The 24995-nt window shown below is 32.3% G+C and overlaps 2 protein-coding genes across 2 annotated transcripts in view; one reads left to right on the top strand and one right to left on the bottom strand.

Annotated features, from left to right (window-relative positions):
- Nucleotides 1-272: 272 nt before the first annotated feature.
- Nucleotides 273-2719, bottom strand: baf (barrier to autointegration factor). Its single transcript, XM_023162526.2, has 2 exons — nt 2460-2719; nt 273-606 (listed from the first exon to the last, which is right to left on the bottom strand). Exons 1-2 carry the CDS (start codon nt 2583-2585, stop codon nt 460-462), a joined length of 273 nt encoding a protein of 90 aa, XP_023018294.1. The 5' UTR covers nt 2586-2719; the 3' UTR covers nt 273-459.
- A 1717-nt stretch (nt 2720-4436) lies between these two features.
- Cka (Connector of kinase to AP-1) overlaps nt 4437-24995 on the top strand; it is a 31095-nt gene continuing 10536 nt past the window's right edge. The window contains exons 1-5 of the mRNA XM_023162527.2: nt 4437-5085; nt 15714-16140; nt 20460-20660; nt 20778-20891; nt 24597-24938. Coding sequence (XP_023018295.1) covers nt 4852-5085; nt 15714-16140; nt 20460-20660; nt 20778-20891; nt 24597-24938 — 1318 coding nt within the window. The 5' untranslated portion in view covers nt 4437-4851. The remainder of the gene's footprint in view (nt 5086-15713; nt 16141-20459; nt 20661-20777; nt 20892-24596; nt 24939-24995) is intronic.

Here is a 24995-nt window from a genome sequence, read left to right on the forward strand (position 1 = left end):
ACTGGGAAGGAGTTAAAAGAATTCAGGAGCTATTGAACTGTTTCTGCTTTACACTGTAATACTTTTTCAAGAGCCCTGTTAAAACAGTAAATGAGATTGTAGGATTAAAATAAATGCGGTTATAAGTGACAGTACCAATTGTATAATATAGGGGTGGAAAACTTTTTAAAAAAAATCAACGCAGGTAAACATTCTAAATATTTTAGCATCCCAAGACATGAAGAATCCGGAGAGTTACCTTTAAGAGTGATAAGATGACACAAAAAAAAACATTTCACCTTTACCAAGAACACTTTATTTGCTGGAATAAGATCATATTTCAAAATGTAATCCAAAAATCAGAGTTGCCTTACAATTTATTTACAAAACAAATATTCTTAAATATTTTATAATCCTTCTGACAATTTACATTAGAAGTATTTATTCAAATAATTAATTTACTTATTTCGACTATTAAGATTACAAAAACTCTTCACACCAGTCATTCAAGCACTGCCAGCAGTCTGATGACTGTTTGGAATTGGCTGAACAGGTATCCTTCATCCAGTCTTTGAAGAATTCTTGATTTTTTTTCAAAACAAGGAACTGACCAAGAACTACGTATGCCTAGAAAAAAATGTCAGAATAGAAGACTACTTCGAAATAGGTCTGAAGACTGAAGAAGAAATACATAACTAAAACGAAATGGAACTCGAAACATTCATCTCTCCCAATGACCTTTCCTACACTGATGAGAGGCAATACCTCGAAACCGTTGATTTCAGAGTGGTTCTTCGTATTAGCTGTCTTCTGTCAGACATTTACGTTAGGAGGGATTAATGTTTTGAGACTTCAATTCGAAAGACTAGTTGATAGAAATAGAAACCTTATGTCCGTTTCTAGAAAAGAAGGAAATGACAAATTCTATTGTGGGTGATTGTCAAAACATGTAGATTTTACCTGTGGGTTTGTAAGGTTTCATAAACTCACAGTACATTCAAATCCTATGTAAAATATTTATCACTCTTGGCATATGAACTATTTTAATAATATAACGTTACCATAGAAAATCAATTGGGACCAATCCCAGTCTGGATACTTAATTAGATTTGATAAAAAAACCCAATAAAGATTTGAATGGCTGATAAACATAAACTGACTCTGATATACTTCAAAACATCATTTTAATAAGTACTGTAAACATTAAAAGTTGGACTGCAGTGTAGTGGAAATGGTACATACTAATGTATCTACAGAATATGAAAATGTCTTTAAATTGAAAGAGGTGTATCTTTAGGAGAGATCAGTTTTTGGAAAAGAAAGGTTTTTGGCTTTCACTACATTTTATATTGCTTCAGAGCGCTATTAGTTTCAAATTCCAGGACAATTCGAAACTTGTCCCCTTTGAGTATTTTTATTGTTATTGTCGTTATAGAAAAATTAGTTCAGATTTTCAATTATTCTCATTGAATAAGAATTATGTTACTGAGGAAATAAGCCAACATTTTAAAATTTTGATTTTGTGGCAATGAGTTCCCTACCAAAGAAAAGTTTATACAAATGATTATCAGTATTAAATTTTTATTAGTTTGTCTTTTTCATGGTAATAATAATGTCAAATGGAATATGGCAATATACCTGCAGTGAGATATTTTAAATAGTTCAAATAAATTAAAGCAAATTTAGTTACTTGGTTGTTTATTAATCACTTAAACAGTTTCTATATGGAATGTTTTATTTAATATTATTTTCCATTGGTGAAGCTAGTGCATTTTCAGTGTATTTCCATCATTTATTATTATATTGAGAAATAGAGGACAGAAATACACTGAATGTGCATTGGTTACACCACAGGAAAACGCATACCTTTATTTAGTTCTGTTTCATGTAAATAAATTTGATTCATTTGTATTCATACAGTGTGTATTATCAAAACTATGATAAATGTTATATTTTTCACATTTTATGATTTTTGACTAAAATTGTTTCATTTTCAGACAGCTTGAAAAAGAAAATGGTTTTTGTTATATTTGTTTTTTTTCTGGATCATTTTAACTATTTGAACAGTAGCCTATATTTCCTATGGATTTTTCAACCACTTGAAGTTCAATTACTACTTACAAGTTTACAGCTAATGTAAAGAGTGGCCTATTGGGAATATTCCTTGTCGCCGTTCATTTCATTCTAAATTATACTCCAGGCTCTTCAAAGCATTTAGAAGTCTAATTATTATTCTCCAGAGCCTGTTGAACAGTGAAATTTCTGAGTCTACGTGCTGTCTGTTATTCCAATTGTTCAATGTGTACAGGATGCCTGATTTTATCATTTCTAGTAGCATTAACAATCTAAAATCTATAAAGTCTTGCGTACAAGTACTGCTCAAAACCTAATGGAAATTCATTGTATCCCGCAGAATAATATTAAAACAAATGATACGATTTTACTAGAACATTCAGGAAGATGTATATGTATTGCCTTACCTTATCGAACCCTGCAGCGACCAAGCGTTCTCCTAAAACTCCGCCAACTCCTGCTAAATCAGTAACAGGTTTGTCGCCCATAGGCTCTGCTACAAAATTTCTATGTTTTTGGGAAGTACTCGACATTCTGCCTTCTTTAAAGGATGATAGTCCTCAACTTTCTCTATAATTAAAGAAATTTAATACAACAGAAATCACATTCATTAATTTCAAACTATTATTAGTGACCATTGACTCCCGACTCCGTTGACAGCTAGTGACACAGCAAACGGTGTCAACCACACGCAGTGTTGCCGGAAGGAAAATATTTTTTGTATTATGTTATTATTCATACTTAATATCTGTAGACAACAATTACCTCGCATGAAAACCTCAAACACGCTATACTGTCTTGTTTGTACATAATCCAAAAAATTCTTTAATACATCGACAATATGTATCAAATGTGTACATATTATATGTAAGCAAATGTGTGAATTTGTTAATATTGTGATTGCAAATGAAAATAATCAATATACAAAGTACTTTATCTAACATTGGATTCCACTGATGTAACTGGATAAAAGGTAAAATTGAAACCTCAGGCGTAGAATAAATTAAAAACAATCACTTTTCTCAATCACCAGAAATGCAATCTTCTTCTCGACGCACGTTTCACCAACCAAATTGACGTATTTATCTCTTAAAGACGTCAACTATTATCATTATTATGATTAATTATTCATCATGATTGAAGTTGTATGATACATTTTTCTCTTCACAGACTATTTATGTTGAATTGGATAGGAAATATTTTTAGAAGAAATTAGTTTTTGGAAGAAAAGGTTTCAGGTTTTCCATTTCTCCATCATTAAACAAAAATATGGGAAAATAAAACCAAAAAAAGATATGCAGATATTTCTTTCGAATACAAACTGGAAGAAAACAACTACTTTTATATGAACATTAAATTATACGAAAATCAACTTTTTTCTATTTAGTTTGTACTACAAACATTTGTTATGATGATAATTTATGGTCGTAGTCAGACTTTTATGAATGTTCGTAACATAACCACGTATGTGTGTGTGTTTTCATTCATTTTTCAATATTTGTATTTATTTCCATTTTTTTTTCAAATTTTTCCCTTTTTATAATTTCTTTTTTGATATGTTATTCAAGAATTTACATAAATACAAATTTTTTTCTCTTCTAATAAAAGCGAGTGGCGCTAGCGTTTGAGAAGTTATTTAATTCGGAGGTCAAATCAAGTTCGAAATGAGACTATTTCCAAATTTGAATATTTTGAGCAGAAAAGAGTTTTCGGAAATGTCTCCCACTGTTTCACATTTCTGAGAACCATATCGCTTATTTGAAAATAAATCATAAATACATATGTTTTCCCTTTTTAATTTCGATTCAACCTCAAATTTAAATAATCTCTTCATACTTAAAATTTCTATCTTTTGATTTACAATAACAATAAAAACAATCCCTAATAAGCACAATACTTTAATTTTGATAAGTGACTGGCCCTTTCTGTGAACTATTGAAACAGAGGGAAGTAAGTAACATTCCACCGCCAGATATCGCCAAGTACGTTTTTTGACAGGTCTAAAAATTCGCCATCTTTAGCTTTGTATTTTGAAGAAATTAAACTAATTGGAGTTTCATTGTCAATTCCAATACATTTTCACAACCTTAAAGTACATTTCGAAATCAAAATACTCCATTTGGGTAGTTCACAGTTGTAAGGGTGCATTTATAGATATACTTATTATTTATCATTTCTCATTTAATATTTATAACATTAAATTTACATTGATTGATAATTTTGCAACATGAGAAGTTGAGCTTTACTTAATGGAGATTTCTTTTTATTGTGGCGCTAGATTAACCTTTATATTTGACAGATAAACTTTTTAAATCTGTTATCAAAATTCAGAATACATTCATCTCCAACTCGCCTTATATTGATTTTCTGGTACTTCTTGACAGCAATGCCAGCGATTAATTATAAATATACTTTTACTGACGTATCCACCAATATACAAAAATGTTTGAATACAATTTTTGAATTCCAAACATAATGTATGTAGCACAAACGGAAACGGGCGGGGATGTTTAATAGAAGTACATTAGGTCTTTAGAGAGAGATGGCAATTTATGTTACTCTGGTTCTGACAGAAACAAAGAAGAAAATTTTACCAGATGTTGAGGTTGGTTGGGAGTTGATGCGTGAGATATTTTTTCGTGTTTTTGTATGAAATATCAAAATTAAAACATAGTTTATTAAATAACATAAAATATAAGTTTGTGAATAATTGTGTGTTTGTTATAATATTATCGAACTGTAATAAGTGATTGGTTCGATTCGAATTAAAATGGCGATTTGAAGAGCAATGGTGGACATATGAAATTTCCTACTTTTGAAACCGACTACACAATGGAAGACAACTCCCTCAACCTTCAAAATGGTGGTCAGATGGGTCCTCAGAGCGGCTCCGTTGGAAATAATAAACAAAGCGATGAAGTGAATCCGAAATCCCATTATTCCATACCGGGAATATTACATTTTATCCAACATGAATGGGCTAGGTTCGAATTGGAGAGATCGCAATGGGAAGTCGATAGAGCAGAGTTACAAGTAAGTGATCGCTTTTGTTCCTCTAGCGATGTATTGAAATATAAAACATGAAAGTTTAATTAGTTTTTGTTCACATATGAGGGAAGTGACCAAACTGAACATACCATAAACATACCCTTGATTGGACTCATTATTTTTTGTTTGGTCAAATACCAATTGATTTGTACTTTCAATGTTTGACAGTATCTACAGTGTGCTTCATTTTCAGCTTGAGTCTAAAAGTTGGATCATTTAGAAAATTATTTCTAGATATATAGTAGACCAGAGCATAAGCCCATCAGAAAGTCTAAAAATTAAATGTAAATTTTAGAAATCATAGAAAATATTGGGCTAACAACAGGAAAAATAAATTTAAGTTGGTCCTAGGTACGAATAAGTGATGAAGCAGGGTGAATTTTAGAGGTGGAAAATATTTTTCACGATTTTCACTGAAATTACAGCTCACATTAAAAGATGTGTAATGTGAAAGTTGCAACTAATATTAAGATCTACAACTTTTGTATGAACAATTTTTCCACGAAAAAAATCCGAAAAACTGTTTTCTTTGGTTTTCATTCAGGATATTTTATAGAAACTTTTATTTCCTAAATAAGCTGTAATTTTTTTGAATCAAAATATTCAGTTTCACATTTTTATTTCAATAAAAAAAAAAGTAAATTATGAATAACTGAAAGAACTTCATAAAAAAAATATATTTCCATATTTTCATTCTGATATTATTTCTTTTACACCTATCACATATACATTTTGATGAAGCCTTTAAGTTCAACATCAAAATTAAATATTAAACTTGATAATGTGAACAAAAAATGAGTTTTTTGGGGATACAAAGAGGTTATAAAAGGTAAGTTTCAACCAAATTTGATGAAAATAGTTCATGATGAAATATTGTAATAAAAAGAATTCATTTTAACGTTTATATTATGTGAAGTTGTCCATCATTTTATTGCCTACTATTATTTCCTCAGTGTAAGATTTAATTAAGGTGGAAATTGTGAAAATCATATTCCATCCCTAAAAGTTTTATCGAATTCAAAAGTTTATCTGGTAATGTTCAAGAGTTCAACAGATATGTTACAATATATATCTTAAACCTGCCAAAAATGCTTATTTCATAAAGGTTTTATCAAAACCAGTAGTTTATACAGAAATGTTACGACTACAACAAATATAAACAACTTCAAAAAATTATCTTGATGAATTGTATCATGTAATGAAAATGCCATTTTTTTATTGCTTGATTTCACAGTTTTTGCAATACCATTCAAAATTATATATTTCATTAATGTTATTAATTTTATGATTTTCTTTTCTAACAAACTTGTTTTCGTTGGATCAATTAATATGTTAATATGCACTTTATATATGAGTCATAGTGTTTTATTTTCAGATCCATCATTTACCTACAAAGTTTTTTCACTTCACACTATTTAGTGAAATGAGTGAAAAAATTCTTTCTAATCATTCAAATCTCAATTCGAATATGAAGTTCCATAATTTTTTCATTATCTCCTTATTGGAATGTTTTTTTTTAATTTCTCAAAATGGTTTTCTGGATGATCAATAATTGGAAATGAATTGTCTTTAGATAGGCTGATATGAAATATATGAATAATCTTTTTTGTATTGAATTTCATGTAATTGTGAGCTGATCAGGTACCAAACAGGTTTTATTAAGTCCTTGAATAAATATTACTGGAGTTTTTTCCCAACACCAAACCGTTATTTTAACACCTCAACACGTTATTTTAACACCTCAACACGTGTTTCGATCACCAAGTGATCATCTTCAAGAGGAAGATCAAACTAAAAAACAAACTATTCAAAATTACTGGGCATATATGTAAAATTAAACCACATCTTTTGGATAACATTAGTATATAATATTTAAAACATCTTTTTCTGATTGACTCGGCCATTACTTGATGAAGATCCGTAGTAATGGTGGACATATGAAATTTCCTTGATGAAGATTCGTAGTAATGTCACAACTACACTTAACGATTTGATCTTCACAAACTTCATTTTCAAACCTTTACAAAAACCTTTACAAATTTACTAGAAAAAATAAAGTGTATTTTCGGTTATCAGTACTTGCCTTAAGTCTACAATAAAATAATGTTCACATGATTTGCATTTATGAAAATTTTATGAATTTCAACTACCTATGTATTATAATTATAATAATTACGCTTCAATAATTTGGTGCCCATATTATGAAATACACATAAACCAAATTGAAGCTGTACAAAACACTTTCCTGAGGATCTGTGCATACAAGTTAGGTCTAAGAAGGGGAGAATATGCATACAATAACATTAGAGATCAGATGAATCTATTATCTTTAAAGAATAGAAGAATTATTTTGGATGTATGTTTTTTAAGCAAAATTTTAACTGGCAACATCAACTGTGAGGAGATTTTATCTTTAATTCATTTGAATGTCAACAGACAGTCCAGAGCCAGTACCGAAACATTTAAAATACCGTTCCACTCCACAAATTATGGTTTTTATACCAACAGGTTGATATATTTAGCAGCTCCACAAATACCATCAAAATTGAACTGAGTGGCATTATTTCATGAAACATTTCCTTTGAGTATTCTATACTATTTCATCATTATATTGCTTTCTTTTTATACTATATATCATATTATTATTGTTGTGCTATGTATTTATTATCTTTAGTTCAGTTTAAGATTTTACAAACTTTTTTTCCTTTTTCTCCATGACAAAATTGTACTGTGATTTTTATCACTATATTTTTGTATTGCTTTTTTTATATTGTATTATGTATTTATTGAATTTATTATCTTTAATTCAGTTAAGATTTTACAAATTATTTTTTTATAACAAATTGTAATTGGGACTACCCGTTGAATAAATAAATAAATATATATAATTATAATGAAAAATGATCCAGACATTTCAAATAATTTTTTGGGAAAGAAAGGTTTCGGCCCTGAGGCGCCCCTGAGGGCGATATAAAGATTATTATAGCAGTCATACAGTTTTCTGATATCATTTATATAGTACAATTTGTCTTTAGCCTCAAAATAGGCCTCAGTTTTGACGGCCTCTTCATCGGCGCTAAATTTCTTTCTAGCGAGCCTTCTTTTGAAGTCTGACAACAGATAAAAAGTAGCTGGGAGCCAGATCTGGAGAATTTGGTGGATCCGGAAGCAATTAGAAGCCCATTCATTGTTTTTATTGATTTGTGATACGAAGCATTATTTTGACGAAACAGCACTTTATTTTTCTTCAAATGGGGCCGTTATTCCGCGATTTTGTACTTCAAACGCTTCAATAACCAATAACACTTTGTAACAGTTGGTTTACCATGTGCAGTCCACAATCATTTTGATACTTGTGTGAAGTGACGGAGCCATATTTCATCCATTGTCATACATCGACGAATAAATTCGAGTTTTTCAGGGTCGAACAGCTTCAAACACTGCTCAGAACCATCAGTTTGTTGTTTTTTTTATTGTTTTTGGTCAGTGGTGAGCTCGCGCGGCACCCACTTTGAACAGAGCTTTTGTGTACCCAAATATACATGCACGATATGTCCAACACGTTCCTTCGATATCTTAGGAACCTCAGCTATCTTGAACAACTTCACTTTGCGGTCATCTTGATGTTTTCGTTGGTGACAGCCGCTTTGAGGCGTGCATCGTCCTCGGTGCTCATTTCGCTTTGTTTAAACTTAGCGAACCTCTTCTCAACGATTGATTTACCTGGTGCAAAGTCCTAATATTGTTTATCAAGCTAAGTCTTGGCTTCGACAGTATTTTTATTTGCGAAAAAGCAATGCTTTTTCAACATACAAAAATCCTTTTCATCAATTTACTTCAAACTAATGAAATTTGTGTCACTTAAAATGTTCTATCCTACAAACTAATAATCCGGCAGCTGTGAAATTTGTACACGTGTCTTTTGAAGGTTGAGGTTAACTAATAATCATAGATTCAATAGTAGTAGTTCCTTCTGTGTGTTAGCCTACGAACTTTTCAACCTATCTACTCTTTAGTTTTTCACAAAACATTATTATATTATTAGGTTTTATGTATGATTGCCATAAAATTAGATTTTGACCATAGATGAATATAGTTGTTTTCAGGTATTGAGACTTGCAATTGGGATGATGACTATTTTTGGGAAAATGTATAGAACAATATATAGATAATTTTGTGATTGATTCGGCCGTTACTTGATGAAGATCCATAGTAATTTCAAAAACTACACCTCACGTGAGGTGTAGTTTTTGAAAAAATATATAGATAAGATAGATGAGTTCATTTCTTCACAATAACTATAAAATGTACAATAGTGGCAAATCAAACTGAGAAATATGGAAAACAATAGTTGCAGTTAATACACACTAATTACATCTGAAATAGTTATTTCTAATTGGTTCTAAATAGTTATTTCTCAGAATTCAAATACTCTTCGATGGAGTGCTCAACTCTAGCCTTGAATATTTATAATCATCATTTTATTACTACAACTAAAATTTCTCTTCAAAATGTGATTTCGCATGTTCCAAAACACTTACATAATGGGCTAAGCATTTTGATAATCAGACACCAGATTTTACTCTTCATTATGAAATTTGATACAATAAAATTCAGAAGAACTGTTTATCTTTGTGGGGTCCATTCTGGCTCATCCCCTGTATATGTGTTCCTGTACTTGTCGATATATTTTATTGTAAAAATCAAAGAAGCATAAGGTTGCCGTAATAAGAAAAGTCAGGTTGTAAAATTGATTATTTTAAAAACCAACATTTTCAATAAAAGTATTTTGAGTTGTTCTAAGCAAGAATTAATTCCATAATTGGTGACCCCGACGTGATCTGAACACGCAACCTTCTGATCTGGAGTCAGAAGCGCTACAGTTGCGCCACGGTAGTGTCAAAATGGTTAAGATGTTCTTGCAGAATTTGAATAAACAGCAGCTGACCGAAATTTTACGGCACTTTAATCAAGAAACGAGAGGAACTTTACATGACCTGAAACTTGAACTAGAAGCCCACATCCATCAAGCTTTCCTAGAAAATGTAAATGCTCACAGTTTTGATTTCACTGATCTCCTTAAAAAAATTGAACAGAAACAGAACAAAAAAAAAATAACTCGGAACTTGACGGTGATGCAAACTCAATATGTGAACTTGAAAAAGCTAATAACTGCATTACCACTGACGAAATAATTAATAAAGTGAACGGTTCAGAAATCTTATGTTCAAAGCTAATAGAGAAACTAGACGATAATAATAAAAAGCTGGAAATGTATGAGAACTTGATGAGTCACTATATACAAAACACTTCAGTTAGTGAAAGAAAATTCAACGAAGTAACGCCTTCCTACAATCCAATGTCTAATGAACCATCCACATGTTAAAAGAAGACGAAAATCCCAGATAGATAAGCAGCAAGAGGAAATAGAAAAGGAACAAAAGCGTGCTAAATCTATAATTCTTCCATCATTTTGGAAACACGAACCTGAACTGTGGTTCAATACAGCTGAAACTATTTTTAGTATTAACGCAACTGACTCAAGTGAAATAAAGTTTGCAAAAGTGATTTCAGTTTTGGATTGTCCAATAATCAAAGAAAATTGAAACCTTTTCAAAATCTACCAGAGCTCAGGTTCATATAACAAACTGAAATCTCAGTTGATTCAAAAAAATTACCAGACTCTTTGGTGAATGTAAGTTAGGTGATAAAAAACTTTTTAGGGAGATGTTGGAGTTGTCATCCGAGCAGATGTCCAAAAAATTTCTTGGTTGAAGAAATTACCATCAACCTGGACGGTTGATGGTAATTTATGAGAGCTTTTTTGGAGAAGCTCACAGAAGATGAACTTATGAATATGGCTGATGGTATGCTCAAGAGTACGACTTCTGTCGAGCATGTTAATGCAGTAAAATTATCAACTGAGCAAAAATTAGAGCAACTTGTGAATAAACTGAACGAAACTCTAAAGATGGGATCAAGATCCAGATCTAGAAGTCGAAGTGGGAATCCAAGGCACCGTTCAAGGTCTGACTCTACAAAACGAATAGAAGTTTGTTACTACCATAGAAGATTCAAAGAGCGAGCTACTAGATGTACACAACCTTGTCAATTTCAACCCTCTTCTCATCAGGGAAATGGCAAAGCCAGTCGTTGAAGGCGACCAACAATCAAGGCAATAACAATTGTCGTCTATTCACCAGTAACAAAAGGAATATAGCGCCTATGATCGTGCACTTCTAGCAATATATGAGGCAGTTAAACATTTTCGATATATGTTAGAAGGAAATGATTTTGTTATTCATACAGGTCATAAGCCAATAACATTTGCCTTCAAAAAGAAATCCGAGAATTGTAGTCCTTGGCAAAGCAGATATTTGGATTTTATTAGTCAGTTTACCACTGAGATCAAACATATATAACTCAAGGAATGTAAACTTCCCTATGGTGAAGATTCCATTTTTTGTTACACTTCACAAAAGCTTGTCCGACCTTATGAAGCATTAGAAGAAAAATATTCAATATAATGCATAATTTGTCTCATCCCGGAATTAGAGCTACCACTAAATTGATAAGCGAGAGATATGTTTGGTCAAATATGAAGAAAGACATAAAAAAATGGACTCAGTGCTGTATTCAATGTCAAAAATCCAAAATTAGTAAACATGTGGTAAGTCCAGTAGGTGTTTATGAGGTACCTAAAAGTCGTTTCGAACATGTTAATATCGACTTGGTTGGACCACTTCCTCCATCAAATGGATATACATACTGTTTAACTTGCATAGATAGATATTGAAGATGGCCTGAAGCTTTTCCTATAACCAATATAACTGCAGAAACGGCCAAGAAATTTTATGAAGGATGGATTTCTCGATTTGGAGTTCCGTTAAGAATAACGACCGACCAAGAAAGACAATTTGAATCTTCACTTTTCAAAGAATTCTCAAAATTGCTGGGTATGCAGCATATAAGAACGACAGCTTACCACCCATCGGCTAATGGAATGATTGAGAGATTTCATCGCCCAATGAAGGCAGCACTGAAGTGCCATGAATCAGAAAAGTGGACGGACCTTCTTCCTACAATTTTACTGGGAATCAGGGTTTCAGTAAAGGAACAATTGCAGTGTTCAAGTGCTGAATTGGTGTATGAAACAACCCTCAGGATTCCAGGAGAACTTATAATAGAAAGGACTACTTATCAACATTTTCTTCAAAATCTTAGAAAAAACATGATAAAAATGAGAGCAACGCCTGGAACTAATCACGATAAACGAAAAGTATTCTTGCAAAACGAAATATCAACTTGTTCCCATGTGTTCATTAGAGTTGACCATATTAAAAAAACCTTCAAACACCTTATAATGGACCATTCAGGGTGATTAACAGAAACGAGAAATATTTCACTCTATTAGCCAATGGAAAACATGAAAATATTAGTATTGACCGTTTGAAACCAGCTTTTGTTGAAGAATACGAGGGAGAAAGAACGTGTGAAACACAAAAGATACAGAGAAGCACCAAAAAAAAATGTTCATTTCGAGTGACCATCTTCACTGGAGGGGGAGTACTGTGGTGACCATTTTGGCTCATCCTGTATATGTGTTCCTATACCTGTTGATATATTTTATTATAAAAAACAAAGACACATAAGGTTGCCATAATAAGAAAAGTCAGATTGTAAAATTGATTATTTTAAAAACCAACATTTTTAATAAAAGTATTTTAAGTTGTTCTAAGCAAGAATTAATTCCATACCTTCATTATCCGCAGTACTCATAGGTTTGCTTGTATAGTCTCTAGCAATATTTGAGTTTTCACATTTCAACTTTTTTTGGATTTTCAACTACTAGATTGCATTTTGATTGAGTTGCATAAAAAAATCACTTTCTAGAATTCTTTGGTAACTAATTAAGATGTCTCCTCCATGAAAATATTTTTGTATTATTTCCTGATGAGCATTTTGGTTAATAATTTTCCTCAAGAAATGGGTGATAGTGAATTTCATCAGTTTGGACTTCCATTGTCTAATAACAATAATAACAATCAAGTTCTGGAGCTTCCTGTCACACTCACTGATCTAGGTGTTACTTTTGATTCCTCCCTCTCTTTCAATAAACATATCGACACTACTCTAACAGCTGCTCACCACATGTATGGATTCTTAGTTAGAAATACAAAATACTTCGAAAAAGCTTCAGTATTGAAATTACTTTATTTCACTTTTGTTCGATCTAGGCTGGAATATGCATCTGTAGTGTGGAGTCCCTACTATCAGGTTCATATAAATCAACTAGCAGCCCTACAGAGGCGCTTCCTAAAATATATGTCCTTCAAACTTGGCACGTATCCTACTGTAGGAATACCCTATTATGAATTGCTTGAACAATTTTTGTAGTCTTAAGGTAAGGCGTAAATATTATTCATTTCTTTTTTATTCAAGATCATAAACAATATCATCACCTGCTCTCAATTGTTACATATGTTCAATTTTTGGGTTCATAGACAGTCATCTAGGAATAGTGTCACATTTTATCTCAACACTCCGCGTACAAATATAATGAAAAAATCTCCAATTTATACATTGTGCGATGCCTCTAATTCTGTTAGTCATGTCCTAGATATATTCAACTGCTAGATTATTCAAATCAAAAGACATTTCTTAGCTAACTGACAATTTTGCTTTTAATTATTTTTTTTATATAGATTCACAAATTATATTATGTTAGTACATATTTGTAAATGCCACTGTTACTCTCTATTCTGTAATTGGGTTCATCCTATAGAATAGTGCATGAAATAAATAAATAAGTAAATGATATAAAATGATTTAAAATCCCTGAAAGAATCAATAAAGTTGAAGTGAATAGCTGAAAATAACAATTATATTAAGATAAAAATAACCCTGAAATTAAATTACAATAAAATAAAATACAAGCATCAATTGAGAATTGAACAATAAAAAAATATAAAAATTCTAAGATTTCAAGACAAGTTACTTCACGACGTTTCGATTGTTAGCATCCACAATCGTCTTCAGGTGATGCATTCAGCCAAGCTAGCGTAGAAATACGCAACATATGAAAACCCATAAGTCCAGTAATCATCCGAAGACCATTGTGGATACTAACAATCAAAACGTCTTGTAGTAACCTGGCTTGGAATATTTTAATTTTGATTTTTTTATTGTTCAATTCTCAATTGTTGCTTGTATTTTATTTTATTGTAATTTCACTTCAGGGTGTTTTTTTTCTTAATATAATTGTTATTTTCAGCACTTTTGATTTTATCGATTCTTTCAGATATTTAAAGTCATTTTATATCATATTAGACAATGAAAGTCCAAACAAATGGGTCAAAGTATACATAACAAATTCAGTTATGTATTTCTCAACGTATCTCTTCCGAAAAACCACATCAGAGTCGAATCGTGCAATTCCCTGTCTTGAGAAAGTGAAGACAAATATTCCTTGTATCTAGAACCTAATGACACATCATTGACTCCATTTTTTATGGAAAAATCGTGGGTAGATGGTGTTATCCATGTATTTTTTCAATTTTTTGTTAAAGCAGGATATAATAAACATGAAATAACAAAAAGTTCAACTGCCTATTTTCATAATTATTCTGAAATGGTGACGACAGAGCCAACAAACAGTTTCCAGCAATTTTAGTTTGATTATCAAACGGCTATTGCTATTCAGTTTGTATTCCAAACATTTGTTATGGAATCGAATCAGATATCATTCACAGGATTACTACACAATATAGTATACATTATTTACCAATCCTGTGGATGATATGTCATTCAAACTCATAACGAATGTTTGGAGTATAAACTGAACAAGAAAAAGTTTTTTTTGTGTAATTCAATGTTCATATGAAAGTAGTTGATAAAAAAGTATTTTTTCTTCTAATTCAATGTTTATATGAAAGTTGTTGAGGGCCTTTTTTTTGCCGTTTGTATCTGAAAGTTACTTCTTTGCATGATCTACACAACTTTATGAATATTATATTTTGAAATTAATTGCTTTCTTCCTTAATATAGAAGATTCCCATATTATTTTGTATGAAAATGGAGAAGTAGTAGATTATATAAGTTTACTTATTGCAGGAGTTGTGGATTTGTTATTTCGAAATCCATATTGGGATTTTGTAAAAATTTTGTTTTGTTCAGAATGGTTTTTCATTTTTATTTGAACAATTTTTTCAAAGATCTTTGACGAGATAGGTAATAGTGATATCGGCCTGTGATTATTCATGTGATGAAGTCAAGTCAAGAAAGATTACCAATGCAAAACTTAAAAAACCCATTAGCTTGAATTGGAATAAAAAGAATCTAATATCTTGTTGAAATGATTGCATCCTTCAACAGCATAATATTATGCTATTTATTATTTTGAATGAAATTATTCTGAAGAGAAAACCGACTTCAAAGAACAATTGCTGATAATTAAAACTTCATTTACTAGAGTATATATATTACCGTATTGCATAAATCTTTCTAAATAGTTATTACATATTTATGGTCGAGTTACCGCGTTTTTTGCTACATGAGAACTTTCATTAAACCAGAAACGCTTCAACCGTTGCAACACTTATATTTGTTTTCAGGCTCGAATTGCCTTTCTACAGGGCGAGAGAAAGGGACAGGAAAACCTCAAGAATGACCTTGTACGACGTATAAAGATGTTGGAGTACGCCCTCAAGCAGGAAAGGGCGAAATTCCACAAATTGAAGTACGGCACGGAGCTGCAGCAAGGCGATATGAAACCACCTGTGATAGATGAAACAGGCGAATCCCAATTGGAATCGGATCAGTCCTATGTCTCCGTAACGAATTCCACATGGAAGCAAGGTCGTCAATTGCTGCGGCAATATTTGCAAGAAATCGGCTATACCGATAGAATAATCGATGTTAGGTCAACAAGAGTTAGAGCTCTACTCGGTCTGAATAACAATAATGCCGATCAGGAGGAGAACCATAATAGTAGTTCGGTGAATGGTAATGAATCCAATAAAAGGGCTAGTGAAACTCAAGGTGAGTTGTATATTTGTTGAAAACTTGTAGCATGTAAATTTTCGCTACTTTATTTTGTAAATAAATAAAAAAGTTTTAGAGCAACATAGATTTCACTCCGTGGTGACCTACCCTCAGCGAACGTGAAAATAACGAACATAGATATGTAAAGTTGGTTGTCTAACCTCATCCATTGAAACCTTATAAAAATCCCATTGCCAGTCTCGAATGTTTTGGTTATGGATAAGTTTCACAAGGAGTGTCCTCGAGTTGAGATTTTCTGTTTGTATTTTCTGTTTAATTTTAATTGTCAGCTGTTTGATGATATTTCAACTTCCAACTGTTTCATTTTTCGTCAGTGTAGCCAATTTAGCTTTAGGGGGAGTCTGACTAGATACAACCAAACATACCATTACTTTATTCTGATCAGATTGGTCCTTTATGCATGGAAGGTGCAAATATTGATAGGTCAAAACGCTAGTATCCTATCTTCCGAAAAGAAGAAGAAGAAAAGGAATTCTTTTCTGATCAGTTAGGATGGTAGATTTCGCGAAAACGACAGGTGTTTCTGGTTTTGTTCGGCTGACGAATCCTGAATTTGTTAAATGATCCTTAGTGGATATTTCGTTCTACCCATCTTATTATCAACCACTACGTCCTGGCTTTTGATAGAGGCCTATATTGAACATTTAAGACAATTTGGTGTTTGAATACTTTGTACCATGCCAACGTCTTTTTACTACAAGGTTAAACTCTTCATGGAAGGGTTGTTGTACACGCAGGATTTTCACCCAAGGAATTGTCACGGTTTCTGTTCTGGTTGGTTATCTCCCAAGCTTTGGTTTAACCCCTATGGTTCCAATAGGGCTCACTTGCCCGAAGTGTACACTCCATGGTTCAGCCCGATGAACATTTGATTGCACTCAGAGAAAATAATATATTAATATTATTCTACAATATATTAATAAACAATATCACGATGAGCATGTGTGAAGATGACAAATTTTTGGGCACATTCATCGACTCCAAAATGCACTGGAACTGGCACATTGACTTTATCTGCAAAAAACTCAGTAGCCAGTGCTTTGCGATTAAGCAACTGAAAAAATCCTTGAACATGAAATCTCTACTAAATATATACTATGCATTAGTTCACTCAACTCTGAACTACAATATTATGTCATGGGGAAATAGCACAGAGATGGGAAGACCGTTTGTAATACAAAAAAGGATAATTCGTGTAATATTTGATCTTTCCTATAACGAATCATGCCGAGATACTTTTATACGGAACAATATCCCTTTAACTAGTATATATCTCATGAAAATTCTAATGTATGTCAAAACAAACATCAATTACTTTGAGAAAGTCGGAGGTATTTCAAAGTATGCCACTAGAAATTCTAAAAATTTGCGACTGGGCAGGGTTAATCACGCATTCTTTAAAAAAACTGGAATCTACAGAGGATGTTCTTATTTCAACTTGCTTCCTCACAATATCAAATGTTCGTCTGTAATAATCTTCAAAAAAGAACTGAGAAAGATTATGAACAAAGGTTGCTTCTACAGTATACAAGAATTTGAAAATTATTTAAAAACTATAAATAGTAGTACATAACCAATAAGTAAACCTTGTTGGCATAATTAGTGGGTATAATTGTTTACCTGCACTCTATTTTTGTGTAAGGTCAGTTGGTATATTGTAATGTTATCTGGACCTGTATCTTAATTGCGATTTTCAGTTATACATAACTCACATCTGTGTATACTAACACACAAATAGTGTATCGGTGTACACAGTGTATTAGTATATACATGGATTTTATCTCCAGTATACTAAGTTTGTATCTGTTGTATGCTATTTAATTGTACACAATTCATATTTTATGTAATTTCCATGAGCTTACCTTGGTTTAAATCCTTGTTGACGTTCACAATCCATGTCTATGGAAGATGTGTTTAGTATATATACCTTATACATTTTACATTTCATTTTATGTATTTCTGACTTACCTGATCCATGTAATAGTGGCAATGAAGGAGAAAATAAATATCTATCTATCTATCTAAAGCTATCATAGTATCGCTCCACTCATCAGTCCAGTCCTGGTTGGCCTGGGATTCCGTACTCAGTTTTCAAAGTGCTGTCGCCAGAGGAACAGGTTTACTTATATATTTTTAATACAGGATAAAATCCTACCATTTAAATTTTCAATTATTATTGTACATTCGATCTAGATACACTCGGGTTAAACTATATGTTTTTCAACGAATATATGTAAACCACCACATAGTACTATGCGCTGGGAAATTAATTTCCTAAAACATCTTCTACCTAATCAATTAACCTCTCGAAGTATCTAATTTTGAATATTATTATAGAATTACAAGTCTTATTTCTGGGAACTTTTGCTCTGAACTTTTGAAGAGTTATTAATAATAAATGTTTGTGTGTTTTACTATGTTTTATTTATTTATTGATTAACACTCATCAATTTGATAACATCATATGGTAAAGTCTCTTATAGTTTTGGGTATAACAACTATTTAGTCATTACTCGGTTGCTCAACAATCCAAGTAAGAACTCTTTTTGACATAAACATTTTAAAAGTTGCAGTGGCGTCGGTGCCAACCGACGAAGAGCTGCCGTCTGCATTTGCTCCTTTTCAATAAATAGAAAAAGTGCTGCACTTGGAATACTTGAAATATCTGTTGCCACCGGATACGTTGATATTTTGCACATAATTGTGAATAGTACAATTCTGAATAAGGTTCAAAGATATTTTTAAGATTAATCATTAATTTTATTGATTTTAATTTTCTAGATACACATGAATTTTTCATTACACCCTTGTGCCACTAGGGAGGACTTCCATACAGCATATCCAAAATGTTTTTAGGAAACCAGTGAAACACGTTTTACTTGAACATTTTTTCAAACACTAAGTGAATTTTGTTAATAGCACGCTGTCTGGTCAAAAAATGGAGTGAATTTTCATTTTTCTCAAAAATACTTATCCATTCATCAATTATTCTTTCCCCCTCTTCAAAGTAGTCCTTCTCAGATATAATACACTCGTGCCAGCTTTTTTTCCAATCTTTGCAGTTCTGATATGCACTTTTTGATGTCCTTGAGCTCTCTCAATGATTGGATTTTTATCTCCCGAATCGTCACAAAACGCCGTCCTTTCATGGATCTCAATCTGGGGAATAGGAAAAAAACGCACGGGGGCAAATCTGGTGATTATGGTGGCCGAGGCATGATTACGGTATTGTTTTTGGCAAAAAAATCACCAATAACTAATGATGAATGAGCAGGTGCATTATCGTGACGCAAAAAACGTGAATTGTTTTTCCACAGTACCAGACGTTTTCTTCGTTTCTTGTTTCTCGCAAGCGGCGCATAACTTCAAGATAATACTCCTTATTGACATTACGACCATGTGGCACAAAATCCTGATGCAGTACGCCACGGTAATTGAAGACAATAGTGAGCAAAACCTTGACACTTGATCGAACTTGACTTGCTATTTTGGTCTTGGCTCTCCTAGACTCTTCCATCTTGATGATTGGACTTTGGTTTCGATGTTATAACCATGATTCGTCACCAGTTCAAGCAAATCTGCAAAGGTTCTTTGGTAGAAATTTAGCAATTTTGGAATGAACTTCGCTGCCTTATCCTCCAGCCGTCCTCATATATTTGAGAATACTTTACATCATAGTCATTTATGTGTCCCTCGTGAGATACTAGTGGCTAAAACTATTTGTATGACAAACAGACAAATGAAACAGATGACTAAAAGGATATATATTTTTTCATAAATACTTTTCCACAAAGCAATTGGAGGTACGACTATATTATATTCATAAAAAAGTTCAATTCAGATACCATAAAATTACAATGCTATGTTGTAATATTCAGTATCTATTTATTTACAGACATACGATTTTACTGTAAACAGGGATAGTATAAAAAAAAAGATGATTGAACAATAAATTGGAATCGTACTTGGATGATTGAGAAGAATAAAATTCGGGCTGGTAGTCTGCAGTCGAATGGAACCTGAAGAACCAATCGATTCATCTGCTATTGCGGCAGACAACATCAGTGATGAGTGGGTTGTCTGCGAGGACGAAGGTTATGTCTCAAAGTCTCAGCAACGTGTGTCAGTCAGTCATTGAGAGATCGATTTTTTTGAAAGTTTTGAGTATCCAATAGTGTTACTGATATTTATATAATTTGGAGTTTATAATTCACTTTTAGAAAACTTTTACCTTAATCTACTTTCATGAATTGAAGGAATAACAAATTAATAAATTTTCCATTTCATGTTTCAAGGCAGGAGAACTCCAGCAAAAAAGGCACAACCAGGCTCTCTAGCAGAAGCAATGATGTTGGATACTGAAGCAGCAGTAATGGCGAATCTAGACTTCCTATCCAATACTGACGTCGATATGGACGACGATGAAGATATGAGCGATGATGTGGATATCGAACCCACAGAAGATATCGAAGACGATGTCAAACTTGGTAAAAAAGGTGTGAAATATCCGTGAAATGAACAAACTCTTCACTCATAAAAGAAAGGGAAATGATTTGTGGAAGAGAATGTTCCTTAGCTCAGTTGTGGTTTTAAATGTTTATTCTTTGTTTCAGTTTTAGGCGATGACGTGGATGCCATTGCTTTAGAAGTTTTCAATGAACTAAATCAGTTGTCGGAGACGGAAAAGAAACAAGACATCAAAGGCGAACAAGCTGATTGGAATAAGGGTAATAAAGCAGTAAATACAAATAAAACAAACGAAGTGATAAATACATAAATAGTAAAAATACTCTTGCGTTATTATTTGATATTGAAATTTGGTTATTTGATTTTGTATTAAACGAAAAGTAATTTCAAAAACACATTTCTTTTGAAAAACCTTTTTTATGATATCTATCTGGATTTTGCGAATTATAAAGTATGAATATAAATTGGAAGGAGTACAATTTTAGGAGAGGTTAATCAATTTTATTCAGAAACAAAGAAAAAAATGTGGGAATTTTCCAAATGAAAGAAGAAAGTAGTTGATTTCAAAATAAACTCTTCAAGCAAAGAAGTAACTTTCAGATACAAACTGGAAGAAAAAGACCATTCAAAACAACTTTTTTCCTGTAAACATTGAATTACATGATGGAGAAAATACTTTGGAAACAACTACTTTTATATGGAACTTGAATTATACCAAAAACACATCCCTATTTATATTTACTTCAAAAATTTATGTAAGAATAATAGCTTGTGCCAGTTATACCGACACTTGGAGACCACTCATTGCATCTCTTGAAATTATGACATTATCATCCATATTCATTCAACAACTTCTACAATAAACTCACAAAAATAAAAAAAACTATAAAATAAAGTCGGATTTCCAGTTATGTCACTAGACGCCGCCAATTAATCATACCAAGCAGAAAGAGACTGCAAAAATCCAGTAAAAACTTTCGATGTGAACATCTACAATATAGTACCAACATTTGTAAAAAACATGGAACCCTCAAGACTTTAAACAATATTTGAAAGATTTCTTGACAACGCTAGCTTGCTATTCTACAAGAGAATATATGGCTGCCCTCACTGTAATGACTCATTGAACATGTATCCCTGTTTCTTGACAGGGATACATCCTAAAGTATTAATAGTTAGTTGAAAGGTATTTATTATAGTTCCATATTGGATTTCGACTGTTACACATTATTCCAAGCTTCACTTTGAGTCTAAAAGTTACCTTATCTTTCTATAATGTGTTCCCCTAATCTAGTGGAACACAGCAAGAACTTTCATATGAGTCAGTCTACTGAAAAGGTGCAGAAACTCTATTTTTCAAACCCATTTTCTGTTCAATTGAAAACACCTTTTCCCACATTTTCTGTTCTATTGAAAACACTTTCCCTCCACCAGAACAAAAGTGCTCAACATGTGTTTCGCTGACTAAGTTAGCATCATCAGGAGGTGACTTAGCGAAACGCGCACTGAGAGCAATTTTGTTCTGGTGAGGGAAAAGTTTTTTCGATAGATTCATTCCACCCCCGAGGTTCCAAATTCTAATAATTAACATTTTCTGTTCATAAAAACTTTTTAATACTAACTTATCATGACAAATATACAGGCAGCCCTTTCTTACCATCTCCATTTGGATTTTGTAAACTATAAAAGATGAACAGATAAATGGGGAAAAAGTTGCGTGTGTTACAAACCAGTTCAATCATATAAAAATTCAGAATATATTACGGAGTTCCAAGGTATTTTTTGTGTTCTCTGTTGGATCTCGACTGTGCAACATTCTTCGAAGCTTTGCTTTGAGTCTGGAAGTTTTCAGAAAACCTTGTTTTGAAAAAACAATCCTTTCATGATGCTTTCCCTCGATTTGTCGAGAAACTTCAGATGGCTTAATTTGCTAAAGACCTGTAAATGTGTCTTTAGGTGTAGTTGGCTACAACAGTATAATTAACCAACACTACGAATTCTGTGTGGTCATAACCACCAGTTCCATGCAGTGCAAGTAACAGCCTCTAGCAGGGCGACAAACTCACCAGATTAATTCTGCAAGACTACAGTGACATACACTCGAAGTAGGTTACAGATATCCAAATATCATTAAGCTGTTACATGTTTAGGACATTTGTGATATCATAATTGACACTAAATGATTTCAAACAACTGTTATTCAGAGCTAAAGACTTTTCGTTTGAAATTTCATTAAGTAACTTAATTTTTGCGATAGACTGATGAAACAATTACTGATGTTGCAAATTAATTTTTCAATTGCGTCATAGCAGACATTATGAATTGGGAATATTCATTTTTCAAAGGTAATAGTACCATATCTCAAGTGTAACTCATCACATCTTAACAGTCTACTACCTCTTTATTTTAGAAACAGTCTGCCTAATGCATGAAAAGCACAAAGATAACATCTCGAACTCAACTCAAAGTTATGCCACTCATTCCACATTCAATATTCCTCGTCCTAGCCCGTCAACAGCACAAATTAAAAACTCAATTCTTAATAATAGCAAAAAATATTTCAATCATCTCCCCCTTTCAATCAGAAAGTTAACATGCTACAGTTTCGAAAAAGAGTGAAAAAAACTTATGGTAGATAAAGTTTATTATAGTATCTAGGAATTTCTTTCGGGTGACTTCGCAACTCATAATTGCAACTTATAAAAATTTTTAACTCAGACTTTTACCATAGACTTTTTGAAGTGTGCTTGAGCCATATTATTATCTTGTTTTAATTCCTGACCTTTATTTTAATGTTTCTGATTGTTTTAGTTCTTGAGCCTGCTTTCTCAAGAAAACCTAAACTTGGCTATGAAGCATTTTTGACTGACTCTATGACATGCGTAGTAGTTTATTTTGCCAGTTGATTTGCCGTGTCATCTTGTAACAATCTTTACATCATAACATTCTGATAATTTCTACAGAAATGAAAACTTCAATTTTTTGTCTATAAGGAATCCAAGGAATTTTTAATGTTCAGAAAGGATATCATGTGACTTGTTTTCTTTATACTGAGTTGGAGTTGTTTTTTCTAACCATAAATGATAGCGATCTGAATCACTGTTCATCATTGTTTATTATTTTAGCATAGGTTCTCTTGTAAACGATAGCAATATCATTTGCAAACTTGAAATACTTGGCATCTAAGTAGCACATTCCAGCAAGAACTATTCCCTGTGGAACCTCAGAGTTTGTACCTATTTCGTTCCTAGCTCATTTACTACTGTGAACCATTTTCGGTCAAGGAGGTATGATTTTGTCATCGAGAGAAATTCCTTTTGTGTAATTTACTGAGTAATATATCAAAGTGTAAGCAGAGAAAATGAAATGAATATTGCTGTTTTCAAGAACAATGGAAATAGTCTTGTTTCAAAACTTATATATATTGCTTCTGCTAGAAACGTACACTTATCGCTAATCAAATGAATTTTCTAATGTATGGAAAATATTACCAACACCAGCTGATTTTTTATTTGAAAAATATGTCTTGTATGAGAATAACTGAATGTAATATGAGCTAATAAATGGATCTAATGCCTATTGGCAGCAGGTCTGAAATTTCTAAAACGAAATTGTCATGAACTTTCAACAAATTCTACAGTAATTTTTTTCGGAAATTATAAAAATACGTCGCCTGTCTCAAAAGAAAATGTATTATGGAAAATCTATAAGGTGTTTAGTATTTTTTTATATTGTTCAATTTAAATCTTTGACATAAGCAACATTTTTCCCATGTAAATGAAATTCTATCTCTATAGTTCATGAATGTGCAATGTTTTGAAAATTTTCCCCACAAACTTGGTAACCTCATATCAAAAACATTAATTTCATTTTACTCAACCTTCAATTGGTGATTGAATTGAGTTAGTTTGACTAAACATCAACAATTTTTAGCAGCAGTTTGAAATTCTGTTTTTCCTCTTTAGCACCAATCCCGAAGCGACCCATAGGAATGAATGATGAAGAAAATTTCGACTCGAGTCTCGGACTTGGCGAGTTAGCTCAATTAACAGTTAATAATGATGCTGAAAATACGTACGATATTGCTAGCAGTAAGGAGGCATTTAGGAAAACATGGAACGCCAAATATACGCTCCGCAGTCATTTCGACGGTGTGCGTGCTCTAGCTTTCCATCCAGTCGATCCCGTTTTGATAACGGCAAGTGAGGATCACACTTTGAAATTATGGAATCTACAGAAGACTGTTCCTGCTAAGAAAAGTGCGTCGTTGGATGTTGAGCCTCTCTATACGTTTAGATGTCATACAGGTTAGTTTATTTACTGTTTGAGTCATCCTGAGAAAATTATGTTTTTTTTTGAGTTAG

Source organism: Leptinotarsa decemlineata, unplaced genomic scaffold, assembly GCF_025532065.1.
Source record: "Leptinotarsa decemlineata unplaced genomic scaffold, Ldec_3_MD MMD2_tig00000576_RagTag_RagTag, whole genome shotgun sequence".
In the NCBI taxonomy this organism is placed as follows: Eukaryota; Metazoa; Arthropoda; class Insecta; order Coleoptera; family Chrysomelidae; genus Leptinotarsa; species Leptinotarsa decemlineata.

Coding starts and splice junctions, on each gene's coding strand:
- baf (XM_023162526.2), bottom strand. CDS start 2,585: ATGTCGAGTACTTCCCAAAAACATAGAAATTTTGTAGCAGAGCCTATG. Junction 607..2,459: donor TCGCTGCAGGGTTCGATAAG/GTAAGGCAATAC, acceptor ATTTTTTTCTAG/GCATACGTAGTTCTTGGTCA.